The following is a 21,910-nucleotide window of genomic DNA, read 5'->3' as shown; positions in this document are numbered from 1 at the left end:
TGAGCAGCCCCTTCCTGGATAAAAATGCAGCGGCCGTCTCCTCTCTACCCCCTGCAGGAACCGGACAGGGAGGCACGGATTCGCAGATTTGGGGGCCACTGGTTCCAATGCATTCGTCCTATCTTACAAAACCTTCCAATCTGGAAAAGGAGACCAGTGAAAGAGTCACTCGTCCCAAAGGCTGTGGACAACAGCGGCCTCTGAACCCGCCCCAGGTGGAGGCCCGGCTGAAGAGGGCTCTGCACGCTCTCAGCCGGCCTAGGCACCGTGGGCCCTGGGGTGTGGCCCCTTGCATGGGCGTGGCCTGTGGGGCGTGGACCCCTCACGTGGGCGTGGCGTGGCTTCTGCAGCCTGCCCTCAGTCCTTCGCCTTCCCCGGGAGGACGTGACCTTCCAGCAGGAGGGGCTCCTTCCGCAGGGCCTGCCAACGGGCCTCTGCTGCCCTCCCACAGAAGCCAAGGGCCCCACTTAGCTCTTGAGATGCCGCCGCATCTCCTCTGCCCTGCCCCCGAGAAGGGGCTGAACAAACAAGTCTGGGCCCAGCTTAAAGGATGTGCCCGGCAGTTTCTAGCAAAGTGGCCACAGAGAACCAGCAGAGAACCTTCCTTGATGGAAACGTAAAACGAGGGCAAAACGGAAGCAGAACCAGTGGAGCGGAGCCTGGATCCGCGCGTGCCCAAAGCCAGGCACCCCTGGGGTCGTCACACCGCGGGGAAGTGCCCCCTTCTGCCCCAGCGAGTTGACATGGAGTGTCTGTCACTTGGAAGCAGAAGAGCGACGACTGAAGCACGACTAGAAGCGTGCCTGTCTCTTAGGAATCTCTTCCGCCGTCCACTCGGGACAGGTGTTTCCTGAGCCAGGTTCCAGTCAATGGTGCCTGAGTCACCCCCAAACTGAGGAGGCACGGAACACTCACACTACCACGTTTGTGGATTCTCTGGGTCGAGAACCTGGGAGGAGCCTGGCTGTGCAGCGTTGACTCGGGGACGTGCCCGTGGTGGCAGTCGGATGCGGCTGGAGCTGCTGACGTCTGGAGACCTCACTGGGCGCAGGGTCTGCTCGCCTGGTGGCTGACCCACAAGGCTGAGAAGCTGTGCTGGCTTTTGGCCAGAGTCCCTGGTCTCCTACAAGGGCTGCCCGAGCTCTCCCATAAGGTCCGTGGCTTCCCAGCCCCCAAGCGGGCAGTGCCTTTATGACCTGGCCTGAGCGGTCACACGTCACCACTCACTCCCGTCACATTCCATGGGTCATGCAGGGCCAGCCCTGACTCGGTGAGGGAGAGGCCCATGCACAGGGTAGTGTGGGTCACGGGGTCACCTTGAGGCTGGCCAGCTATCGCCTCCAGGGACTGGAAGCACGGCCTCGCCCACTCAGCCACCTGTGCCCAGACCCCCAGCCCTTCCTCAGGGTCGCTCTGGCTCAGGACGGGGGAGTCCTGCCATCGAGGACCTGTGTCTGGCCTCGCGCTTCCACGGTCCGGAAGCGACGCTGGAGGAGCTTCAGCTTCTGGGACGCAGCCTCCACGCAGGCCAGCCAGCGTCACCGTGCCCCGACTGACTTCCTGACAGCGGCGCCCATATCTCCTGCACACGACATTCCTTTTCTGAACCTCGGGCCTGTCCCCAGGCCACCCGGCATGGAATTCCTCTGCTCCATTCCACTTGACCAGGGCGCAGATGGCAGCGGCTGGAGGTCTGGGCTCAGCTCCCCTCGGTAAGTGGGCCGTGAAGAGCGAGGCAGTGCGGGAAGGAGCCAGCAGCACCCCCAGGACGGGCAAAAGGCCGGGCACCCGTGGGGACCCTGACCCAAGGGCCAGCGGTGGCTCTCCCTCCTTTCACCAACCTTTCTCCCCGGGTGGTCCTGGGAGGGTCGGGCCCCAGGCCAAGTCCCCCAGCCCAGCCCGCGTGCCATGTCCCCTGGCCCTTCCGCGCCCCCTGCTGGCTGGAGACAGACCCCAACGCCAGGACCTGGGAACCAAGCCCCTCAGGCATCGCCTTGGGGCGGCGCTGCCCCGAGGTGCTTCTGGGGTATCCCCGCTCAGGGGCAGGGTGGTCTTAGGGCCTTTCCAACAGGCCAGTGTGCGGCGGGCGTCTGTCGAGAACCGCTTAGACAGTTATTTAATTCCTCAAGAAGAAGTCTGTCTCACGGGGCGCACCCTGCTCCAGCTCCAGTGAACAGGGTTCCCTTCCCCAAGATCAGAGCTGTCCCCAGAGGGGCAGAGGGCGACGGCAGAGGCCCAGCCTTCCGATGCACTCAGAATCGCCACATGGAGAGCCGGGCACCAAGATGACCGCGGCCAGCGACAGGAAAGGCTGCCCTGCATGCTGGCCCCGAGAACTGGAAGGCACGCTGACATTTCCTTGTCTTCCACGAGCGCTGGACCCTCACACGGCCTCGATAAAAAGCCCCATTAACATTTAAAAGGGATGTTTCTGGGAGTAGGAGTTAAAAACCACTCCAAGAATGGCCGCCCGGCGATTGTCCCAGGCGGCCCAGCGCACCTCCCTGTGGTGAGCGGGCAAAGCCACAGAAAACCCAGGCGCCCCGCCCAAGGCAGCAGCAGAGCCCTGTGGGTGGCCGAGAGCCAGGGACCCACCTGCTTTTCCTCTGCGCCCTGCCCTCCAGACTCAGCTCCAGCACCCACCCAGGAGCGCGCTGGGCCCGCAGGTGGGCACCCTCTGCTCCGAGCCCCCTCCGCTCGCTGCACTGCCCTGTCCCGGGCTGCCTGTCTCACCGAAGCTGAACCTGCGCTAGAAAGGCAGGAATCCAGCACGCCCTGTCCTCTCCACACCCTGCGTGGTGCCGTCGGCACTGGGTGGACAGGTGCATTCCCTCTGCAAGAGCTGAGTGGCACGTGCCCGGGCAGGGCCGAGCGTGGGACAGTGCATCTGCACACGGCGGCTCTGACAGCCCCGCACATGTCCGCCTTGAATGGCCGAAAGCGTGCAGCTTTTTAAAACTGAGTTTGTCACTGACATGAAGCTTGGAAGGCTTTGCACAGAGTTTTGTCTTTCTGGCTTCTCTAGAAAATGAACGCATGCTCCCCAGGACAGCAGTGAGCTTGCCTGCAGATGGGAGGGCCTTCCCCAGCCACACCTGCTGTCCCCATGGACGTGTCACCCTGCTGTGCCCATGCCTCTGGCCCCTCCCAATTCACCCAGGACGCATCCCAGTCCGTGACCCCAGCATATGCAAAAGTCACCAAGAACCACACCCGAGACGGGCTACAACACAGATGAACGGGCGGTTTATTGACCTTCACCTCCTAATTGCTGCTCCTGGTGGCGGGCGCAGGCGGCTGTGGTCCAGCAGGCTCTCAGTGCAGGGGACTCGGGCAGAGGACAGACCAGAGGCACCTTCATCCTGCACCAGACGCCACGTGTACTGGGACTCTTCCTGCAAATGACGCTCAAGACTAAGAGTCACATCCTCACACCAGCACAGCTTAAATACGTCTTTGACAAAAATAATAATAATAAATTATCTTCAACTCAGAAAATAAATTGTGTTCAGCAGAGTGACAGGAGGGTCCATTCATTGCATTGCACCACGAGGCCACACGAAGGGAGGAGGGGACCACCATGGTGGGGCCGGGCCGGCGTGGCGAGGCTGGTCGATGCTCCCGGGGACGGCAGCGGATTCTGCTCCTCACGTCCGCCGCGTCTTCTGTTTCTTGGCCTGTCTCTTCACGTCCTCGGGGCCACTGTTGTCAGAGGCTGCCTGGCCCAGCGCTCGGACTCCCTGCAGCCGGCTGGTCAACTGCAGCAGCAAGGGAATGAGCTGGAAGGGAGCAGGGAGATGCAAGAGCTGCCACCCGGAGGTGCTGGCCCCCACCCGGCCCCTCCCTCCAAGCTCGGCCAGCACCGCGCATTCATGGCAGGCAAGCCCTGGCCCCAGAGGGTGGCAGGATAGGCTGGCCTCTCCAGGAGCAGTACGGCTCCGCAAGTAAGGACAGGAGGGTCCCTGGGGTTTGTGCCCTGAAAGGAGACCGTGGGACCTCAGGCCTTCAAGTCCACCTGCGATTCTGTCACTTCCACCCTGCCTGCCACGCCCACCCTTCCTTGCCTACCTTGTCGTGGTTGTAACCGGCTAGCAGGACCAGCAGTGTCAGCGGCAGGGCGATGTAGGACCCCTGTGCAATGTCCTGCTCAGGCAGCTTCCTCTGCAAGTACATGGCACCACCGCTCACTGATGCCCTCACACACCCACCATCCAGGCCACCAAGGACGCCAGGTCTCCACGCTCACCATCCGGGGAGACCGAGGCCACACGGGCCAGTCTGACTCATCCTCTGCATGCAAACCCTCACGCCTCGCCTCTGAAACTCCCGCCCAGGGCCAGGACGGACTCCTTCCCTCTGAGTGTCCACGACCCAAGAAGAGGAGGGGGATGCAGGAACAGGGCCCTCAGCTGAGAAGCAAGTGGCTCTCACGGAGGGAGTCCGCGCTGCCCGCCGGGTTCGTCTCAGAGGGTGTGTGGAGAACACCGCTCCAGACGCAGGGCAGGGGATGCGGCTGCTCTGCCCCAGCAGCCTCTCTCCTTCCTCCCAGTCTCACCCGGGCCGTGAGAACAGGGCCCGCTTCACGGCCTCCCTGCAGCACACAAGCAGAAGTGACCGGAGCCACACCCTGGTGTCCCTGAAGACCTGCTGGCAGGTGGCCAGTGACCACCTGGAGAAGGTGCCGGCCAGACTCCACCCAGGACCACACGCCCCGTGCTGCTGCCCGCGCTGGTTGGAGACGGCCGCCCCACGCAGATGCCCTGCAGGTCAGGGTCCACGACACCCAGTGAAACAGGTGGACTCCGGGAACCTCAGCCACGGTGCAGACAGGCAGGAGCCGGAGCACCGGGCCTCGGCCACCGAGGCCCAGGAGACCACGACGGCCTCCACCCAGGCAGCCCAGCACACGGCGACTGGCCAGAGGTGGCAGGCGTGACGCCAGCAGCACCTGACGGCAGGGGAAGGTGAGCATGGACTCCGTCACCGTACCTTCTCACGTGACAAACATGTGACTCACAGGAGCCGCTCGTGGATCCCCCTGACCTCCACAGCAAAGGGACCCCGAGCCCAGAGTCCCCGAGGACGAGGGACTGGAGGAGGGCCACTTCCCGTGGGGTGGAGGGACGGCCCCTCATGCACGGAGGAGCAAGGGCGGGCTCCCAGCAGGCCTGCAGCCTCTGCTCGACGTCCACTGAGGTGAACGGGCACGGGCGTGACTCGGATGAGTCGAGAGCGGGAGCAGGCCTGGGGTAGTCGGCTGGGCTCGAGGCCAGGCCTCACCCAGGACCGCGGGGCCACCCTGTCCCCAGACACCACAGCCGCCTCCTGCAGGAACCGCTCAAATCCCACTGCACGGCCCTCTGGCCAGATGCCAGGGACGGGCACCCCAACACACTCGCGGGACTCGCCTCTCAAAGGGGTCCCCTCGCTGCTGAGCAGCCGGGGAGCTACGGCTTGAACGTGCCTGTCCCTGGTCCCATGGGGAAACTGATCCCCAGAGTGAGAGTGACCAGACGGGGCGTCACCCCATCTGGGGACATAATCATGTCATGGGGCAGAGCCTTCATGGAGGGGCCGGCGTCCTTCTACAAGAGGCTGGGGGGAGCTTGTTCGCCCCTCTGCCAACTGAGGACCTGCTAGGAAGCACCATCTATGAGGCAGAGAACAGCCCTCACCAGACACTGACCCTGCCGGCATCTGGATCTTGAACTCCCGTCTCTAGAACCCTGAGGAATCGATGTTCGTTGCTGATCAAGACTAAGGTATTTTGTTTTACCTGTTTAATGGACTAAGGATATGGTATGTCCACACAAAGGAATACCATGCGGCTGTGAAAAATGAACAGAGACTATCTAAATCTATTGTTCCACATACAACTGCCCTTAAAAAGATAATAAAAATTCCTACTCTTCTCACTGAAGAGACCTAAGAAACACCAACCAACACAGCAGCCATGAAGCCGGAGTATGGTTTCCTGTGGATTCCTGGCTCCACTCTCACCCCTACCAAGCTCAGCATCAGCAGTCCTGAGGTCGGGCCCTGGAATCTGTTTTCACTGTCACTGATGTGACTTTCTATCCCCGGGTGATTCTGACACCACGCCTGGAGAATCCTGATCTAAATGACCTCAGGAAGGCGAGACAGGTGCCTGCTCTACCTGCTTGCTGTTCAGTCTGCAGGGTGCAGGGTCTAGTGGGGCCCTGCTGCGGTGGCTGACCAGCCAAGCGGCGTCTTCTGATCCACAGGCACTGGGCCCACCTGTCGGGCCTGGTCTTCCCCTGGCAAGTCAGTGGTCAAGTACACCTACTGACCCTGTTGTCCTGCATCTCTGGGGCACTTCTGCTCCTCTGTCCTCTATTTTCTGCAAGCGGCAGCTGGTTCTAGAGGGTGGAGTGGGCCAGGTACCAGGTGCCTCCTGATGGAGGAGCACGAGCCAGCCTCTCCCCGCGCCCTCCTGAGCCCCTGCCCGGAACGCCACATACACTCTCCGCCATCACGTTTCCCAGCAGCAGCTTTCAGTGCTGGGAAAAGCAGAAAGGCATCTGGGGAAATCCAGAGCCCAGAACCCAGAGGGGAGAGCAGCTCAGGGCCAGGACGGTCAACAGCTGCCCCCAACCCACAGCCAGGAGCGCAGGCTGGGGAAGTCCGTCCCCCCCTGCCACGCATGAACTGCTCCCCAAGTCCCCTCCTCCTCACCGTAGGGTTAAAAATCAGGGTGATGTGCTTGTGGTAGCCCACGGCGGTGAAGGAGACTTGCGGCAGGACGTAGTCGTACTGGGACCTGGGCAGCGTGGAGTCTAGGAGCACGACGTAGTTCTGTACACACAAGGGTTGTTTTGGTGAATGACAGTTGTGCAAAGCCAACGAAGACTAACGCCCGTCCTACGGCTGTGACGTAAAGGAACCCCCGAGTCTACACGCCCAAACTAAGGCTGCTGACTTCAGCGTTGTGACCCTGCAGACTGCTCCAACAGCGACGGCCCTGTGTCCCCAGTGTCTCTGAACCGTGTCTTCTAATAAGGTACTTTTTATGAGTATTTTTGACTTTCACAATTAGAGTCCTTTGAGGATCTCACTTCGTGAAACACAGAAGCCATCATGAGCCAGTTCTGATGAGGGAAGGAAGGTGACCAAATGGAGGGAGATGGGATCGGCCAAGCGGAGGCCACTGCCCAGGGTGATGCTGAGTGGCTTATAAGCCCACGTTCTAGAAATACAGCTCTGGAACTGTCCAGAGACACCACAGCCCCGTGGGCCAAGCCCAACCAGCAGCTGGGCGCTGTGCCCCCGTCAGGCCTGGTCTGCGCTCTGCTCTCAGCCACGGGAAGGCCGGGGTCAGCAGCCCTTTCTCTGGATAAGGAGAGCTGAGCCTGAGCAGGCTAAGAGCAGCCCACACAGGGCCACTCCTGGTCAGCAGCCCGCGGGCTCCAAACCCGCGAGAGGTCTGACCCCGGGGCCCAGGTGTCTCCACACTGCTGTGGAAGGCAACTATATCCAAAGTTACCACCACCTGGAGACGTGGCAAGGAAACCCCAAATTCCACGATAAACTCTTCTGTTAGTTCCAACAGAGGAAGGCCCAAGGAGTCGGGAGAGGTGGACCCCCACCACAGAGGACAACAGACACCACTGGCCCAAGCCCAGCAGGAGAACCAGAGCCTTCACAAAGTTTGCTCTCAGTACACCAGCGACAACCATCAGCTCCATCCAAGTAGAGCCGATAATAAACACTGTCATAATCAGTAGGCAATGTCCAAGATGATGGCTACAAGCTGCTCAGTTCTGGGGTGCGAGATGGTCGTCCAGATCCACAAAACCCAAAGGACACCACAGAAGTGGAACCTAAGGTGGTCTAAATGAGATGGCGTGAGATGCTTGATAATCAAACTGTCAACTACAAGAATTTTGGGGACTGGGCTGTGGCTCAGTGGCAGAGCACTTGCCTAGCACGCATGCACCCTGCGTCCATTCCTAGCACTGCAAACAAAAAAGAATTATGAAAATAGCAAAAGAAGCACGTCTATCAGTGGATTTCTCAGTACAAACCTGGCGGCCAAGGCAGAATGGGAAAATATGTCCAGAGCAGAGAGAGTAAAGCGTGCCCCACTTCAGGGCCCTGGTTAGGTCAACTAGGGCTTGTTCTATAACTATGTTGTAAAAGATTCAATGATGGGGAACGAATTTATATTCTACTCGTCACTGAAAAGCACAGATTACAAAACAACGTACCAGCAGTCCCAGGTTTGAATTATCACGATAAATACATTTTTTATTGCACTGAGCACACTGAAAAGAGACCCAAAGGACGCCAAGCAACGCGTCAGCAGTGGTCATTTCTGGATGATGGGACTTTGTCGGATTTTTTTCCTCTTTTTTAAAATCTGCTATGAACATGCATTCTTTTTGTAAGGAGAAAAACAGATAATTAAGGAACAGCAATCCCGCAGAGCCCGGCCTCCAACTGAGTGCGCTCCTGCAGAGCAGCACAGCAGACCGCGAGCAATCCCACCCTGACCGCAGAGCTGTGCGGGCGGAGCTCACCTCGCCGTCTCTGAGCAGGGGCGGGAAGTGGAAGAAGAGGGACAGGCCCAGGGACACGGTCTGGATCGGGTTGTCGAGGTTCTCGCTTTTGTAGAGCTTCACCTGGGAGCAGAAGAGCAGGCCGAGCTGAGAAGCTGAGGCGCAAGGAACACGTCACTCGTCCTCGGACGGCGCCTCTCCAGGAAGCGGGCCTCGCAAACGTGGATGCTGACAAACCCGCCCTTCCCTCCCGATGGGCTCAGCGCCTGTCCCAGTCGGAGGCTCCAGGTCCACGCCACCACAGAAAAGTGAGGCTCTAGGCTAGGTCACCTGGCCGTGGCTCAACACAGCAGTCATGGGGGTCATGACGGCAATCAAAGGAGCCGCCACGCATCTGTGGAACCCCTACAGCGAGCCAGGCACCCATGGGCACTTCACAAACGCCAGGCAAGCCTGAGACAAGGCACATCACTGCCTGCGAAGGAGCCGTCACCCGAGGCCACTCAACGTGGGCAAGCCTGGGTCCTGCCCGCCTTGGGCCGCTGCCGTGTCACATGACCCAGCTCCACTGAGTGGCTCTCCAGCCTTTGTCCCCACCAGCCCGTGCAATGGGACACGAGGAGGAGGAAGGCCCAGTCCTGGCTGACTTCAAAGGCTGTCTGCCGCAGGGATGCCAGAGACGGCCGCCGAGAGCTCACCGGCACCCCTCCCAGCACCCACAAGTCACCGGGCTTCCTGGGACAGAAGTCACAGCTAGAGGGCCGCGGTTAAGACCACACACGTGCCTTCTGTGTTTCAGGAATGTAAAACTTAGGTGATTTCAGATCACTAAACCCCCAGCTTCTTCCAGAAAACCAGGAGGTGATGCCCAGGCTGGGCTGAAGTTCCAACGTGGCAAGGAGCAGGGGCACAGGAGCAGTGCCCACACTGCCACCCTCCCACACAGGCCAGCTCCTGGGTCTCCTCAGTGCGTGACACCCCCTGTGGCCACAGGCACCCCGGCCACGCCCCCAGCTGCACCCAGTGGCCGTCGCTCACGCCTCTGAGTGAGCCACCGGGCATTCACTGTGGTCCTCCAGGGACTGCAGGGCCCCCGAGGGCTCTTCCTTAACCACAGCCAGCTTAGCTGTCGCTGAGCCCCGGCCCCTGGTTTTGCGGAGGAGGAACCGAGGCACACAGGAAGGAAGGGACTGGCCGAGGTGGCAAGGCTGCTCAACCAGGGACAAGAAGAGCCGACCCCTGGCCTGCAGCCGCTGCCCAGATCAGAGATTAGGGTCACAGCCCTGCGCCCGAGACCACTCCCCTAGGGACCCCAGACCGTTCTCAGCAGCCATGGGCCTCATCGCAATCCTCCCAGGGGGCAGGTGCTATGGCTACCTGGAACTGGGGTCACTCCCAACACGCCTGTGAGGGCAGGGTCCTGGGTCCAGACCGCAACCCTCAGCAGCAGCGGGAGCCGCGCCTGACTGCCTCCTCCCCGTGCTCGGAGGGCCCTGCTTCAGACGGGAGAAGCCGGACTCACCCACAACGTGGGAAGGTACTCGGAGGAGGTGATCACGTTTCCACTTAGGTCGAACTGGTTAATCTGCCGGAAAACTATGATGTTCACGTCATCGATGTCATTGTTGCCGACCTAGGGGAGGGGGCTGCGCTGAGGCACTGCTGTGCCACCACCACCAGGGGCGCCCCACGCTCAAGGTCACGCGGGCAGACGACCCCGCCTGGCCCACAGGCACCGTGTCTGATGGGCACAGTGCTCCTTTCCTAAGTTTTCTTTACCCGCCATTGTCTTCCGCGCAGCCAGAGTTCCCGCCTTCTCTGAATAGGGAGCAAGCCGGGGTGCAGGGTGGAGCCGCAGCACCTGGCCGGCTCCCCTCCCACCGCTCAGCCGCAGCCCACGCAAGGCGCCAGAGCAGAGGCAGACGCTGCCAGGCACCTTGGTGTGCGATGAGCCATCTGACTGCTGAAAATGCCCGGCATGAGCCAGCCACGCCTCAAAACGCCCTAAGTGACCTGGCGCCAGGGCACACACCTGGAGTCCCAGCTGCCCAGGAGGCTGAGGCAGGAGGAGCACAGGCCAAGGCCAGCACGGGCAGGTCAGTGAGACCCTGTCTCAAATCAATTCTTTAAAAGAGGGCCGGGACGCAGCTCCGTGGTGGAGTGCTGGCCCTGGGTTCCACCCCCAGTGCTGAGGGCCCGACCCTCCCTCCCAATCTTCATGCCTAACTGCCACCTAAATGAAGCACCAAGCAGCAGTTCCCCTCGTCCCACCCCGGCCCTCCCATGTGCCCAGTGAGGGTGCTCAAGGGAAGCGCTGCTTAGGGAAGAGCCAGGGCTGCCTCTCCAGGAACAGGTTTGAAGTCGTGACCTTGAACACCAATGACCTGGCCCACCAGGCCGCAGGGAGAGGCCCCCCAAATCTGAGAAGCCTGGTGACCCTGCTGCCAGTCAGGCCCATGTCCTCTCTTCCCTCCACAGTTGAGATGCTGCCTCCACCTCCCCGTGCTGAGACCCTCCCGTGCCGGTCACAGGGAGCCAGGGGCAAGGGCTCACGTCCCCTGGACGCAGGGCAGCAGCACGGCTCAGTCAAGACCCACGTCCCTGCAGACACTGCAGAGGTCCTGGGTTGGGCCTTAGCGTCCCCACCAGACAAAAGGCACTAGGGACTTTGGACCAGGGAGGCGACCAGCCAGGTCTCGGGCAGTGTGTGTCCTCACCTGGATGACCCGATGGTGGGGCAGCGCCCGCTCGATGTGGTCATTGCCTTCGGCCTTGAGCTGCACGTGGAACACACACCCCGGCTGCAAGGACACCTCAGTCACCGGCTGGAAGAGCGGCCACCCTGCCCGGCTCCACATCCACCCGCACACTCTGACCCTCGCCTCCCCACCTCTGGCCTGTCCACCTTCGCAGGACTTCCTTTACAAAGCCCGCCGGTCGCCCATCCTCGATGCCCTCCACCCGGCTCGGTCCACCTCCTTCCACCCGAGGAGGAGGAGCTGGCTCCTCGTTTCACTCCTCAAGCACCCGGACTCCTGCGCTTCTGGAACCACACTGGCCACACAGCCCCCAGGCCTCCTGGGCACACACCCCAGGGCACATTTCCAGTGACCCCCAAAGGCTCAGGGCAGATATGTCCCTAGGAGGTAGGATTCGAGGCTTTTCCCTCTTCTAAGTTTTCTTGCTTATGCTTTCTATTCTGCTGCTCAGATTTATGGGCCACGTTTACCAAAAAAGGTGTTATTCCAGAAACTAACAACACCGATCTCTGACCACCACAGTGTGGCAGACCCAGCACTCATCTGAAACCCAGGCCAATCACAGGCACCTGGATGCACCTGGGGAGAAACCCTAAGAAGGGGCTGTCAGCTTTAAACCAGCACGGAGAGGGGACAACAGGGCTCCAGCTGCCTAACATCAGGCACTCCACTCTCTACCCGCGGCCAGTGGTGCAGGACGGGCTCTTGGTGTGCCAGCCAGGGCCGCTTCCCCTGGGGGCTGTGGAGGCCTCCCTTCTGGGGTCTTGTTCTCCACGATGCCTGAATGCTAGAGTGGGCACATGGACTCACAGAGACAATAACTTACTTAAGACACACCCACCACAAGAACAATCACCTATGATGGCCAGCAGAGCCGTGCCCAGTGGGGACTGGCAGCTCTGGGGTGGCTCCACACAGCCATCCCACGTGCACCTCAGAGGGGAAGAGACCAAGGAACCGTTCTTGGAGAAAAGGAGAGACGCTGGTGCTGAGGCTGGGTCGGGAGGCCCCAGCTCTCCCCCTGTGGCACCTGGGCCTGCCACGCTCCCAACAGGGCGGCCGTGCTGATCCTGACCGGCCCACTGCAGTCTCGGGGCTTCGCCCGGCCTCTGGCAACACCATCTAATGTGCAGTTTCTCCCCCAGGAGGTCCTGACGGGCACTGAGCAACGAGGTCATATCAACCAAGGGCCAGGTGCTCCTCCTACCCAGAGTCGAAGTCGCTAGGTGGCCCCAGCTGGCCACCAAAGGGAAGTTCAGCTCCAAAACTGACGTGACACAGGCCAAAGGACAGCCCTTGAAGGCAGTGGCCTGGCACTGGGAAGGTGTACGCTGCCACCAGGGGCGCCCCTAAGAACACTGGAAGAGCCCTGATGACGGACTACCAAGGGAGGAGGCTGGGGCGCCAGATGTAACGGAAATCGACGGCGGTGGTAAGAAACCACGCACAGTTCCCAATCAGGTGTGCTACGTCTGAGACCCCAGAAGAGGACATGGCTGGGCAAGCTGGACGTGGGAGTAACCAGGAGGCCCCGCGGCCCCGCGGCTCTCCTGCAACCAGGGTGAGGTGACCAGGAAGGCGGGGCTTGGCCAGGGGACCACAGGCTCCAGGCCCTGCTCCCGTCCTGAGAGGAGAGCCCTGGTGGGCACGGCCTGCAGGAGGCTCCGAGGTTCCTGCCCTTTGGCCATTCACGGGTTCAAGAGCGGACACTTCGCTCTAGTGTGCTGACCCTCAGCCAGGAGGGAGGTGCCGTTCGCACCCTCACCTCACGTGTGACCCAACAGGAAGCCCCTGGGGGGACTTCCATATACACCTCAGTGTCCGCTGAGTGAGCAACGAACAAGTGCAGACTGAGGAACCGGCAGAGAGACCTCCTCAGCCAGCACCGTCAGCCAGCACGGCAACCTCGCAGCCGGGTCCAGCGAGCTGCTCGTCTGGCCCACGAGGGAAATAGCGGGGTTTTCCTTCCTTCATCATGAATATCTAAAAAACCAGTTTTACAGGGAAACTGGATTTCTGACTTCTCTTTTTAAAACTGCAGCCATCTGGCAACAGCCTGTCTCCCCACGTGCTACGGGAGCTGGAGCTGAGCGTTGGGCTGCCCGCTTCACGTGGGCGCCCCTCCCCTCCTCACCGCTCCCTGTTGGCCACCCAGCCACCCTCGGCCACTCACACTTTTCTTCTGGCCCATGAGCCTTTGGCCTGACAGCCAGACACACACCAAGCTGCTCAATGCCAGCCAGAGTCCACACCACACCCAGGCTCTCAGACTCCTCTCTGCCACAAGCCCCAGCCAGTGTGCTGGCCAGGTAAAGAGCACACTGCCAGTCAAGCTCCGACCAGGGGACTCTTGGCCTCCCTCGTCCTCTAGAGGCCCGGAGGCGCCAGGAGACAGCGGGACGCAGCAAAGGAAACCCACTCACCAGCAAGCCCCGCAGCCTGAATTTCCCCTCTTCATCCGTCACAGTGTCCTCTCCGTACATGCTGCAGTCCTTCTGCCCCACAGCTTCCACCGCCACACCCTGTTCTGGCTCTCCATTCAGAGATGTCACTGTGCCATAGCAACTGTGTGACGGCAGAAAAAGCAGAACATGTTCTGAACACACGAAGGACCACAGACGGCACGGGACTGCTCGGAGGGGAACAGCCCGTGACCCATCTGCCTCCTGCCCCCAGGACAGGCTGCATCTACTTCCCTTCTCGTCCACCTGAGGGATGCTCCGGAAAATCAACTCAAAAAAGTTAGGCTTTGTGGCATTCTTGCTGATCTTTATTTTAAACATTAAAGCACTCAGTGGGAAAATAACTCGAGAACATCCCTCCATGTATCCCTCAACCCACTCATTCTGATCACCTTCATCCTCCACGCTCGGGCGTGTGTGTGAACACGTGGACACGGTGAGCACGCGCCTGCCTGTCCCGCTGCACCTAGTGCGCGTCTGTCTACCTGGAGCCTTCACGTAAACTATCTCTGCAAGTTTTCAGAAAAACCGGACATGACGGCTGCCCCCGGAGGGGATCTCGGGTGGCCAGGAGCCAAGGTCAGTAAGAGGGAAACTCCACTCTGTTGACCCTTCAACACCTGAAGCGATGCTCACAGAAAAGCATTTCCCTTTTTTAAAATTTAATTGAGTTTAAAACTTTAAAAATTAAACTTTCCAGCGACCAATATGCTTTCTCAGGCCTCTCAGGACGGGCAGTGGTCACAGACCACCACACTGAGCCATCCGGAGGGGCAGCGCTAACCGACGTTCATCTCACCTCGCGATCACACCAGCAGGAGCAGGTGGCGCGGCGCCGGCAGAGGCAGGAGGGAGCCCTACCTGTAGGCGGTGCGGTACCCGGTGATGGTGATCTTCAGGTTCTGCCCCTCCTGCACCTCGATCATCTGCGAGGATGGCTCGAAGCGGAATTCCTTCATCATGGGCTTGAAGTAGTACTGGCCGGGGCTCTGCAGGGACACGCACAGACAGCCCGCTGCCACAGGGAAGGGAGCGAAGCCCAGGGACCCGAAGGATGCCGAGGGCCCGGGGCTCCCAGGCAGGAGGCAGAGACGGAAACCGCTCCCCTCACGGACAGTCGCGGTGGCCACCAGCAACCACAGCGGCTCTGTCCCCAGGGGCCTTCACCACTGTGAGGGGGAAGATCAGAGAGGCAAGCAACTGGCTTCACGGGACTCAGCAAGTCAGCGGCAGAGGGAGGACCTGAGGCCGGGACCTGCCAGGTGTGCTGCTGCCTGCCTGGCTCCCAAGTCACTTCATTCCCGTGGCTGATAGAAGATGCCACTAACAGGCACCTCCTGAATCCCCACCAGCCAGGACCCTGGATCCGTCTCAATCGAAACCCGGTGTCCTCCCCCAGCGGAACGGGTCTCGTACAGAAACGCAGGCTAACCACCCAACAAGACCAGATGGCAGAGCAGGATCCTGGTAAAGCAGAGGGCGCCTGGGAGAAACCACCAGGGCCAGGGCAATTAATTACACGGCCTGGTGACAAGTGGGTGACCAGAAAACAGGGAGGAGGAGGAAGGAACAGCGACCAGCAACACCACGTTCCAGGAAGGGAGTTCCCTGTGAGCTGCGGTCCCAAGACCCTGAAGCCCCCCTCCACACAGCTCCCCAGCTCACGCCGTCAAGCAACCCCTGGCCGGGCACGGGCCTGGCACCCCTGGGGAAGAGAGGCGGGCGACCCCCCAGGAGGACACGTTACCAGGTTGGAGAAGGTCAGGATGCCATTGTCCTGAGTCAAGAGGTTGGAACGAAACACGCCACCGCTGAGTGACAGGAGCACCCCGGGGAGGGGCTGGTCATCTTCAGCTCTGATCTGGGGAAGAGAAGGGGCACCTGGTCGAGCCCGTTCAGCTGAGAAGATGACATCCCTCCCGGGAGGAGGTGGCGGCCACAGGGCGGGGCTGCCCTGTCTCCAGGGTAACTAACAGGAAAGGGCACGTCACCTCAAGTCCTCACATGTGCTGGCTGACCCTGGCCTGGCTTCCCCTCTGCTGGCCACACTCTGCCTGGCCACTTCCTGCCCAGGGCCCCAGTGCTGACCCACTGTCCTGTGTCTGCCACGCCCCAGAAGCAGCTCCTGCGAGCACGCGGCGTTACCTCGAAGCTCACTCCGGCCAGGGCGTAGGCCTTGAAGTCCCCTATGGTCCCCTCCACCGCGGTCAGCACATAGCCCTCCTTCTGCGAGGTGACCGTGTACTCCAGGTCGCTGTGCAGGGGGCCAACGCTGCAGGGAGGAAGGTGAGACCATGGGGTGGCCCCGGGTCAGTCCCGGCTCCCGCCCCGGGAGCAGCACAGCCTGCCCGGGAAGTGGCCAGCTTCCTGGGGCTCGGGGCTCCCGGGGGCGCCTCCCACCTGTAGGCTCCTTTGTCGTCGGTGAAGACGGTGATCAGGGGCGAGCTGGCCCCCTTCTCACTGATGACGATCTCGACCCCCTCCAGCTCCGGGTGGATCTGGCCTTCTAGGAACAAGCCCGCCTTCCCGTGGATCTCGATCAGCTTCCCTGGGCAGCTTTCTAGACGGGGAAGAAACAAGCTCACAAACAGGACCGACTTGCAGCGGGAGGGGAGCCGCTCGGTCAGGGGTTCCCATGAAAGAAGGGCCTGGAACTGGGGCATCAGACACGAGGCGCTCACTCTGAATGGCGTCTATGCCCAGCTGTCCGGGCCTGTGGGCAGACCTCAGGGCGGCACGTCACTGCTCCCCGCCCCGCTTCCCACAGGACACAGACAAGGGGGAAGCCTCTACGGCCGCAGACGAGGCCGGGCGGCTCCCCAGACCCTGCGCTCCAGTCCATTCGACGCAGTCACTTGCCCCTGAAAGCGCTCCCACCACTGTCAGAGGACAGCCCAGGAGCAGGCGGAACGGAGGGCGCAGCCTGCACTGTAGCAGCGGGTGGTTTAGCTCCTCACTTGCCGCCCCATTGCTATGGCAGCCGCAGGCTCGGAGACTGAGTTCTGCAGCCCCCCTCCCCCCAGGGGCTCGGGTTCAGGTCACCGCGGCGGCAGCAGCACACACAAAATCCACTTCCACGCCAGGAGACCCGCACCTCCGCTGACCAGCGCTTCCATGGAAGGTGGGTAGAAGAGCAGCTCTTTGGACGAGGGCGTGACGGTGATCCTCTCTCCAGACCTAAGAGGGGAGCGCCTGAGTTCGGCCATGCCTCTGGACAGCAGTGCCGCAGAGGACGCAGAGGACGCAGCAGCCCTCACCTGGCCCAGTAGGAGAAGTCGTAGGAGAAGGGGCCCTGCAGCTCGTCCACCAGCTCCTGCCCCGGGGGCCGGGCCCTCCCCTCCCCGCCCTCGTCCTGGCCGTTCTTCTCCCTCTCCTGCCGGCGGGTCTCGATCTCCGCCAGCTGCTGCTCCCTCCGCAGCTCCTGCGCAGACTTCAGAGGGCCCAGGACCAAGGCCGGCTCGCTGTCGATGGAGGACCTGGAGGAGGAGCGGGGCGGCTGTGGGGACCTGCCCTTCTGCCAGCAGGCCGCTCAGTAAAACCCAGGACCACACCGCAGGGCAAGGCGGCCGGCAAACACAATGATCCAAAGGAAGTCAGGTGAACCTGGTGGTGTGGTGGAGAGGTGCCACCCGCAGCGGGGCTGCAATCAAACACCCTTGACCTCGATGGCCGGACAAAGGGCCCTGGGTCTCCACACTGTCCTCTGTGTCGGTGAACCACGTGCTGGAGAGCCAGGCTGCTCCAGGGCAGGGGTCCCGGCCCTCAGGACACAGGCAGGTCCCCCACCCAGGGCATCTGCGTGAGGGGGAGGGGAGACATGCACAGAACAATAGGCGGCAGAGGGCGGGCAGGGCCCTGGGAGGGTCTGCAGGCGCAGGCCGGGTCTTCTGACCAGGGCAGGAGAGCGCGAGCCCCGGCTCTCAGGCAAGGCCACAGCAGCAAGGTTCCCGAGGGCAAGTTCACTCAGACGCTCCAGGGACAGCATGGAGACCAGTGAAGCCATGGCAGAGGGACCCACAGAAGCCCAGACCAGGCAGAGGGTCGGAGGCCGCAGGCGTCCGACTAACCCATGGGGTGATGCCAGCCGTGGGCTCTCCTCTGGGAGGGACGGAAGCCGCAGGGGAGCTAAGAAGAGGAAGGGTGTGACCTGCACCAAGAGTCACGTGGGCTACTGCAGGGACAACAGGCTGTCACCAGGCAGCAGCTGGAACGGGAGGCGGACAGAGAGCCGCCATGGTGAGCAGGCAGTGACCAGTGCTCTGACCACAGTGCGACCACAAAACTTCAGAAAGGGACTAGATGGCAGCTATATTCTGATTTCATGAAAAGCTCAGGTTTGCAGAATATGGCCGGATGGGGTCCGAGGGAAAGGGTGAAGGAACAGCCCGCAGGACAACAGCTGCCCGCGTGGGGGAGACTGCAAGCAGGCCTACAGGGCGGCCACTTGTCGTCCAGCTGGACCCTGTGAGCCTGGGATCCCCAAAAGGGGCCGGCAGGCGGGTCCAGCGGAGTACAAGCCCACAACACCAAGACCCTCCTGAAGGACCCAGAGGCAGGGTGGGGAAGCCCAGGGGAGGTACCGAGTGCCAGCTGGTGAGAACAGGGTCTGGTCACCTGTTTACACCTCCCAAGCAGGAAAACCACACGAGGCCAGTGCCAGGCGTGACACCCCAACCCTCCCCTACAGCCTGGCTGGCCCTTCAGTCCCCTCAGCAGAAACCACGGGCTCCCCCAGCTCTTGTCCCTCCCCGAACCTCATCCTGACACAGCCTCACCTGTGACCTGTCCCCTGCTCCTCACTTGGCTGCGTGGGGCCCTCATGTGGACCCTGCTCAGCTGGCCCCGCCCTTGGGCCACTTCTGTCCATTTGCTCAGCAACAGGGCTCCTCTTTCAAACAAAAGGCCACACTCCACTGTAACGTGGCAGTGGTGTCCATGGGACAAGACCAATGGCCCCTCCCGGACACCCCAGCCCCAGGGTCAACCCCAAAGCACTCAGGGCAGCAGGAGTCTGTAGTTCCCAGCAGCCTCCCGGGGGGCAGGGGCTGTGGCCATGAAGACTCCCAACTGTCAGCAGCCATGGAGGGACAACAGGTGGCGGCCAGAAAGACAGCCTGCACTAGAGCAAAGCCGGCGAGTCCCTCGGCGCTCGTTCTATCTGACAGACAGCCATGCTGCCCAGACTCTCACTTCCCGAGAGAAGCAGGATCTCAGGAAACCTCATCACACTGCACGAATTCCACTCAGGTGGCCGTCACACGGACGCGACCGCGGTGAGGTCACCTTTCTGGCACCTTCTCCCTCATGACCCTCTTCGTACCAGGCGCCATCTCTAATTTCTAAGCTTCCGAGAAAAGATCTAAAGGAAATCTGGCAATGTCTGAATTTGCTAAAACACTCGAAACACAAAGAATGAGACCTGGAGACTATTTTCCCTTAGCAAAGAAGCATAAAGAGTTCAAAGAGAAATTTAAGATAGGGAATCAAGCTGTCAGAGGCTCTTCCTCACCCACAGTTAACTCCTGATTCATAAAGGAAGGGATCCGCTGCTGGGAATGAAAGGCTGTCATGCGAGAGGGGCATGGCCATTTGAATGTCCACCCAGAGAGGAGAAGCCAAGAGTAGCTTTCTGTACCTATTAGAGAACCCCAGGCACCCCAGCACCATCCACTCTGCCCAGCGAGGAACGTGCGTCTTACTTGATAGTCACAGTGACATCCATCATTTTGTCAGTGGTGATAGTTCCAAGGACATGGTGGCGAATGGCTGTCAACGTCAAGATACTGGGTGAAGACCTATGAATCAGAGAAGCGGAAGAATCCGCTAGCAGCGCTACCTGGTCCTTCTCAGAGGAACACCAGCCACGCCCGCCACGGCAGCCTCCCCACCGGAAACGCACTGCGTCAAGGGCTCTTCATGGACCTGACAGCTCTGGGAAGCCACCCAGGCCTATGAGGAGTAACTAATCCTACGCTGCAAAGCCTACACTTCTGATTCCCTGTGGGTCCACCCGCAGTTGTGAAACCCGGCAGACCTGGGCTGGAGAATTCCCAGCAGCGAGGGCCGGGAGCTCCGACAAGGCTGCGTTCAGACACCTCGCAAGCACGGCCTCCCACGGTGAGCTAGAGTTCTCGGGAAGCAGAGGCTACTTCCACGTGCTCAGTACCACCGTGTCTCACCTAGTGATTCACTTTAATGCCTCACTCGGCCTCTTCCAGAAAGAAAATGGAAGACTGCCTTTTGTTCTCAGAACCAAAGGAAGAGAGCTGATCACCTGCTCTCCTCCTCAGAAGGCACGCCACGCCACCAGGCCCCCGCCGAGCTTACGTGTCGTATGTGTAGAAGGCTTGCTCAAACCGGTGGCAGGAGCGAGGCGTCACCTTATACACACCTGCAACGGGAATCAGAAGTCGTTTTCAGAGATGGTGTCTACGAGGCCAAGCAGGCCGTCCGCTCGTTCAGAACCCGAGGGCACAGATGTGCCACGGTGGGAGCAGCAGGGAGACGGCACCTTCCGCGGCCAGCCAGGCGTTGCACCAAGCGCCCAGCCCACTGCATGGCCCACTCGCCAGCACCGGTTTCCAGTTCCCATGAATGACAACTCAGAAGTGACCTGTGCAGATCACGCTAACACACGCGCCTGGGAAGGACACACACACGTCTGCTGCAAAGGAGCCCACGGACACTTCTACTTAAGATTCTACTAAAGATCCAGAGGATAACCACACCGAGGCCCTGCAAATACTCCTGAAAGGGAGCAGGGGGAGGGGAAGGCCCTTCCCCTGTGTGGAAAACCACACGTCATCAGGAAACACCTCACGCCCTAAGCCCGCGAGGAGGAGCACTTGGACTGGGCACTTTCACCCTCTGCCAGGGGAACAGCCACTTCAGGAGGAAGCAGAGCACGCCACCTGTTCCTCCAGATGGTCATCAGCCAATATCTCGAACACGCAAGGCCTGAGCGGGCTCAAGCCCGCTGCTGTCGCCATCGCACGGAGCCCCAGGGCAGTGCCAGGAGGGAGAGATGTCCGGCCCTGTCCCCCGTGCTGTTCTTTCATCCAACGAGCAGTGACAGTGCCCCAGCCCCGGCTTCCTGCGGGGGCTGTGCAGATACAGAGGCCCAGTCCACCCTGGCGGGCAGCCCGCCTACAGACAGGGGCACCACATTGTGCAACAGGGGTCCACGCGCAAAGGAACAGAAGTGGGTGCTGCGTCGGGACGGTGCAAGGGAGGCCCGCACAACCCCGGGGAAGCAGTGGGGCCTGTGGGCGGGGAGCTCGGGCTGGCGTGCTGTGTGTGGCCTCTGAGAGTCAGGAAGCCACCTGTCCTGTCATCAAGGGAGCCCTCCGTCCCCCCTCAGTAGCAGACCCTGGTCACAGGGCGGCAACGTGCCCAGCCTTAGGGTAAATTCATCTGCCCGGCTCCCTTCAGCCTGCAGTGACCGTGCCATGGTCCCAGCGCAGGGCGTAAGGAGGCTTCCTGCAGGAGGGCTTTCCCTGGGAAGGCCTGGCCCCACACGCAGCCCGTCTTCCTGCCTCCAACACAGGGAAACCTAAGGCAGAAGGTCCAAGGGCCCACCGAACTCAAGACGCCAGTGCCAACACCCACCAGAAGCCACCTGTGCCAGCGACCGGCATGCCAGCTCTTCTCACTGAGCCAAGTGAACCCCTCTGATGACTGTGGTTCTGATTCTGTCACCTGCAGCCAAAGGCAGCCCAGATGACACACCCAGAAAGATGCAGTGGCTGGAGTGGAAAGTGGTATTCAGGGGAGGTGACCCAGCAGCTCAAGGTCAAGTTAAGGACTCTGTGTTCCATCTTGAGAACCAAGAGGAGCCCCCCAACTATTCACGGAAAATGCTCTGAAAACCACAGCAAGAAGGGCCTGACGTCCACCAGGACACCTGTGAACCGAAAGGACAGTAAGGCACATTGGCAGGAGCTCGGAAAAACAGGAAGGCGTGTGTACGCGGGGCGGCAGCCGCCGAGACCACGTGGCTTCCTCCAAAGCTAGAAACGCAGGATACGATCCAGCAACTCCACTCCAAGGCATCCCAACAAGAAAATCAAGATACGGACATGGCACAACACCCTGCACAAGGACGCTGGTGCCAACACTGCTCAGAATCGCCAAGAAATGGAAACCACCATGTAGCGCACAGAAGGCAGTA

The 21,910-nt window shown here is 60.9% G+C and overlaps 1 protein-coding gene across 2 annotated transcripts in view; it reads right to left on the bottom strand.

Annotated features, from left to right (window-relative positions):
• Positions 1-3,224: 3,224 nt before the first annotated feature.
• The window catches only part of LOC306649555 (BOS complex subunit NOMO1), a 46,250-nt gene continuing 27,564 nt past the window's right edge, over positions 3,225-21,910 (bottom strand). The window contains exons 17-31 of one of the 2 annotated variants that reach the window (XM_079120563.1): positions 20,068-20,131; positions 19,440-19,535; positions 16,998-17,216; positions 16,835-16,917; positions 16,141-16,300; positions 15,886-16,012; positions 15,488-15,601; positions 14,602-14,729; positions 13,702-13,843; positions 11,237-11,320; positions 10,042-10,152; positions 8,541-8,642; positions 6,697-6,816; positions 4,069-4,161; positions 3,225-3,758 (exon numbers count right to left, since the gene is read on the bottom strand). In XM_079120563.1, the coding sequence (XP_078976689.1) occupies positions 3,648-3,758; positions 4,069-4,161; positions 6,697-6,816; positions 8,541-8,642; positions 10,042-10,152; positions 11,237-11,320; positions 13,702-13,843; positions 14,602-14,729; positions 15,488-15,601; positions 15,886-16,012; positions 16,141-16,300; positions 16,835-16,917; positions 16,998-17,216; positions 19,440-19,535; positions 20,068-20,131 (1,754 nt within the window). In that variant the 3' untranslated portion in view covers positions 3,225-3,647. Of the gene's footprint in view, positions 3,780-4,068; positions 4,162-6,696; positions 6,817-8,540; positions 8,643-10,041; positions 10,153-11,236; positions 11,321-13,701; positions 13,844-14,601; positions 14,730-15,487; positions 15,602-15,885; positions 16,013-16,140; positions 16,301-16,834; positions 16,918-16,997; positions 17,217-19,439; positions 19,536-20,067; positions 20,132-21,910 lie in introns of both variants that reach the window. The other variant, XM_079120562.1, reaches the window with a different exon arrangement.

This window comes from Sciurus vulgaris (assembly GCF_902686455.1).
Source record: "Sciurus vulgaris genome assembly, chromosome: 18".
Classification (NCBI taxonomy): domain Eukaryota; kingdom Metazoa; phylum Chordata; class Mammalia; order Rodentia; family Sciuridae; genus Sciurus; species Sciurus vulgaris.
Note: the sequence above shows the minus strand (reverse complement) of the source record. Positions and strands in the feature narration are given on the sequence as shown.